This window comes from Oryza sativa, chromosome 1 (genome assembly GCF_034140825.1).
Source record: "Oryza sativa Japonica Group chromosome 1, ASM3414082v1".
In the NCBI taxonomy this organism is placed as follows: Eukaryota; Viridiplantae; Streptophyta; class Magnoliopsida; order Poales; family Poaceae; genus Oryza; species Oryza sativa.
Window position 1 is genome coordinate 24,214,267 of NC_089035.1, and position 4,373 is coordinate 24,218,639.

Sequence of the window (4,373 nt, forward strand, 5' to 3'; positions counted from 1 at the left end):
TAGTGCAGGCACGTGCCCAATTAGATATGTATCCTTTACACATTCAAATGAGATAGTAGAGACATAACATCATGTAGTGCGGGTACGTGCTTTACCACTAAAAGCATGTACTATGTTCAAGAATTAAATCTCCAGGAAAATACAAACATTTTTTCCCCATGCCCAGTGGTGGATGAGAAAAAAAGCTTGGGAATTTTTTTATATAGCCAGCATTTGCTATAGAAACTACGTTTCAATTTTTCACATCTACCCGTTCTATGCATGACTATTTTTCTAATTATTTTTTACCAAGACATACCATTTGTCCTCAGTTTCTCCTCCATAACCTCCTGCAGGTTACGGCCACTTGAACATACGTTCTGTCATACAAGCCATCGACAAACACAAAGCAAGTATTTCTCCATCTTCTGCTGAAGAGCATAAAATAGAATACTAGCAAGAGGCCAACCATGAAACCGATGATCATGCTGAAGTGAAATGACATGTTGACCAAGTCATCTCGTTCAATTTTAGTATCACCATTGATAGAGCAGTTATTTGGTAGAGGATGCCCACAGAGATCGATGTTTCCAACATACATAGATGCAGGGTCTTCAAGAATGTCGAGTTGATTTCCTGCTGGAATTCTTCCAGAAAGATTGTTGTACGACAAATTCATGTGGCTCAAGTAGGTAAGAGATGCTATACTGCTGGGAATCCCACCAGAAAGCACATTGTGTGACAAATCAAGGGACTCCAATTGTGACAAGGAACCAATCTTCTCAGGAATTTGTCCACTTAAGCTATTCCATGATAAGTTCAGGTTTGTCAACGCAACAAGACTGATAATCTCTTCAGGAATCTCTCCAGTAAGATTGTTACTAGATAAATCAATGTTCACCATGTATACGATTTCACCTGTATATAGGCGTTCTTGACCTTTTGTGACTACAGATATGTTCTCAATATAATTAACCATGTCATTATCATTGATCCCAATTCCATGTCTAATAGCCCCTGAAAATCTGTCTTCTTTATCTTGTTCGAGTGTCATCCTATGAAATTTCGCCAAAGAATTCGGTATGCATCCTGAAAAGTTGTTATGTGCAAGGTCTAAATATTGAAGACCCGCCAGACTGGTAAGTTCAATTGGAATATGACCACTAAAGCTATTAGAACGCAGCCGTAAGAATACCAAAGAAGGTAATTTTTCCCCAATCCATGCAGGCAGTGTCCCAGAGAATTGATTTTCAGCAAGATCCAGAAAAACAAGGTTTTTGCAGTTCTTAAAGAACGAAGGAAATTGTCCTGAGAGGTTATTTTTTCTTAAGCTTATATTGATAATATTCGTACATGTGTAGTTTGCTGAGCTTGAATCGATTGCACAATCAGAAATTGGCCCAGTTATCTTGTTTCTTGATATATCCAACAGTTCCAGAGACTGCATCTTGCACAAATAAGATGGAATTGAACCAGAAAGGGAGTTGCCATACAGAACAAGTGATACTAGAGCTGACGCTCCTATGTCTGATGGTAGAGGCCCGGATAAATTGTTCTTTGAGAAGTCTAAGCTGGTTAGACTGACAGGAAGCTTGGGTATTGGACCACTAAACTTATTAGAACTGAGATCCATTACGATCGTTCTCATGTATTCCAATGTAGATGGAAGGGCACCTGCAATCTGATTGTTTCTCATATTTAAATGTGTTACTGATGACGCTGCTTTCCAAAACCAGTCAGGAACCTTGTCTGATATGCTTGTGTTTGAGATATCAAGATTGTATACATCTGTTAGATACCTGAGCCATGTTGGGAATTTAGGCCCTAACTGACAGGACCGAAGTTCAATATCTGTTATTTGCTTGAAAGGAGGAACCCAGGTAGAATTCACCTTGATGGCTATGTGGTTATTATCAGACAAGATCAACAAATCTAGACTTTCTAGGCCTGATAAATGGCCTTCATGTATGACCCCATCTAGATTGTTGGAGCTGAGGCCCAACATTGTTAGATTACTGAGCTCTCCTATCCAAAGTGGGATGGGACCTGTGATATTGTTATTACCAAGCTCAAGCATGCTCAAATTGCTCAAGGGTTCTAGTGTTGTTGGTAGGCTTCCAGTCAAGTTGCAGTCCGGTAGAAACAACACTTGTAACTTATTCCATGAGCATCTAGGCAATCTATTGAATATTTCCGTTATATTCCCATTGATGTTGGTTCCAGCAACATTAAATTTCTCCAAGTTACATAGGTTCTTCAGGTTAAATGGTATCATTCCCACAAGATTATTGCCTGATAAATCAATATCCACAATAGAGGTCATATTGCCTATCTCGTTTGGAAATGGTCCATAGAAACCGCTATCTGAGATATCTAGAAGTTTAAGACTAGTTAAATCCCAAAACCAATTGGGTGCAATCCTCTTGTTGAAATTATTAAGTGAAAGGTCCAGAGTTTCAAGAGATGTTAGGTTGTTGTTCGGAACAGAATCGACCGTGCTGCTAAGCTGGCATCCAAACAAACGGAGAAATCTAAGAGATGGAAGCTTGTTCACCACCGAAACCCAGTCCACAACCGCACTGAGATTCACAAGGCTCATGTCTAGATGCTCGAGAGAAGATAACCGTGACAACCAGGATACATCCGTTGAATATAAGCTAGAATTATCATTAGAACCAAGACTGAAGTAGCGCAAGTTGGAGAGATTACCCAGCTGCGGTGGCACTGTCCCAACGAATGTCGACCAGGATAGGTCGAGAGATCTCAGGTTGTGGAGAGAACCCAAGAACTCCGGTAGCGTCCCACTGAAATTGTTGCAGCTGAGGTCGAGATGCTCCAGTTGCTTTAAGCCAAGCAACGAGGGGCCTATGCTGCCTCCGAGTCCTGGTTCCAGCGGAACCCATGGGGGCAAGATGTTGCAGCTACCTCCTGGGAGATTTAGCTCAACAATATGCCCGGTCTCGTTGTTGCACCACACGCCATTCCATTGACAACAATCGTCACCCTCCCATGACGAAAGGAGGTTTCCAGGGTCTAATAATCCTGATTTGAAGCTGATAAGTGCAGATCTCTCACTTGGAATACAACCACCTGTGCTATTGGCATTGGCTGAGGCCTCATTGGAGATGATTGGGGTGAACAAAAGCAAGGCTAAGGCTATTAGAACGTGGATGCATCTAAACACGTCCATGTATTGTTTTTGCAATGCAACTCGATCTAATCCTCTCAGATTGCTGGAACTTACTTGGCATATATCATACTATATATAGTAGCAGTCGACAGCTTAACTGTCCTGGGGCCTATTTGGAGGAGCTTCTATCTGCTGCAGCTTCCCCAGAATTAGAAGTTCCTCTAAAAAATTCAGCTTTTTAGTCCAGATTATAATAAACTATAGTTATATATAGAATAAAAAATAAACTAGAAGTTAGAAGGTAAAAAACCAGTTTTCCATATTCTCAGAAATTGATTACCAAACCAGTTGCTTCTCAAAATCTTAAGCTCTCCAAACAGATCCCTAATAGCGAGCACTAGACAGAAGAAAGTGCTTGTCCGATCGATGTTCGTCGTATGCATAGCCAAACCAAGATGTTCGGTGGTGTTATTTTCTCCTGAAGATAAAGATAAAATGAAGATTAAGTGTTTTACGTAAAACGAGGTGTTATTAACGTACGATTAATTGAGTTTTAATTATTACAAACTTGAAAAATAGATTAATTTGATATTTTAGAGCAACTTTCGTATAGAAAGTTTTTCGCACGAAACAGACCGTTTAGTAGTTTGAAAAGCGTGTCACGAGTATCCAAAATTTTAGGGCCCCTTTGAATCGTAGGAATGAAAAAATAGAGGAATAGGAAAAACACAGGATTCTGACAGGAATACAATTGTAAAACAGAGGATTGCAAAACATAGGAAAAACATATGAATGGCCGTTTGATTGGACCACAGGAAAAACGCAGGAATCAGATGAGAGAGATAGACTCAGAGGAAATGTTCCAAGAGATTAGACCTCTTGCTAACTTTCCTTTAAAATGTGTATAGGATTACTCATTCCATAGGAATTTTAAAGGATTAGATATGATTCAATCCTTTGTTTTAAAGGCCTTCATAGGATTTTTTTTCTATAGAATTGAAATCCTCCAAAGTTTCTATATTTTTCGTATAAATCAAAAGAGTCCCTTATCCAATTTATGAACAGTCAGTCAAAGTCTTGGTCTACGTCGTCAAAGAGTGCCTTTTTTTAGACCAACTGACCATGAGAGTGTGCATGGATATCAATCGTCTCGCTGTCACGGGACGCGGTGCCCAGCCGCCCGTGGTGTCGGACCGAGCCGCGGTTTCGCCGGTGCCCGATGACCTGTTGGCTGGCTGTTGCCTCCCCTTCGCTGTCGCGCCCT

The 4,373-nt window shown here is 40.5% G+C and overlaps 1 protein-coding gene across 1 annotated transcript; it reads right to left on the reverse strand.

Moving 5' to 3' along the window:
- On the reverse strand, positions 1 to 3,208 carry LOC9268844 (receptor-like protein EIX2). Its single transcript, XM_015775071.3, has one exon. The coding sequence runs from the start codon at positions 3,167 to 3,169 to the stop codon at positions 308 to 310; it is 2,862 nt and encodes a 953-aa protein (XP_015630557.1). The 5' UTR covers positions 3,170 to 3,208; the 3' UTR covers positions 1 to 307.
- Between the last annotated feature and the right edge of the window lie 1,165 nt (positions 3,209 to 4,373).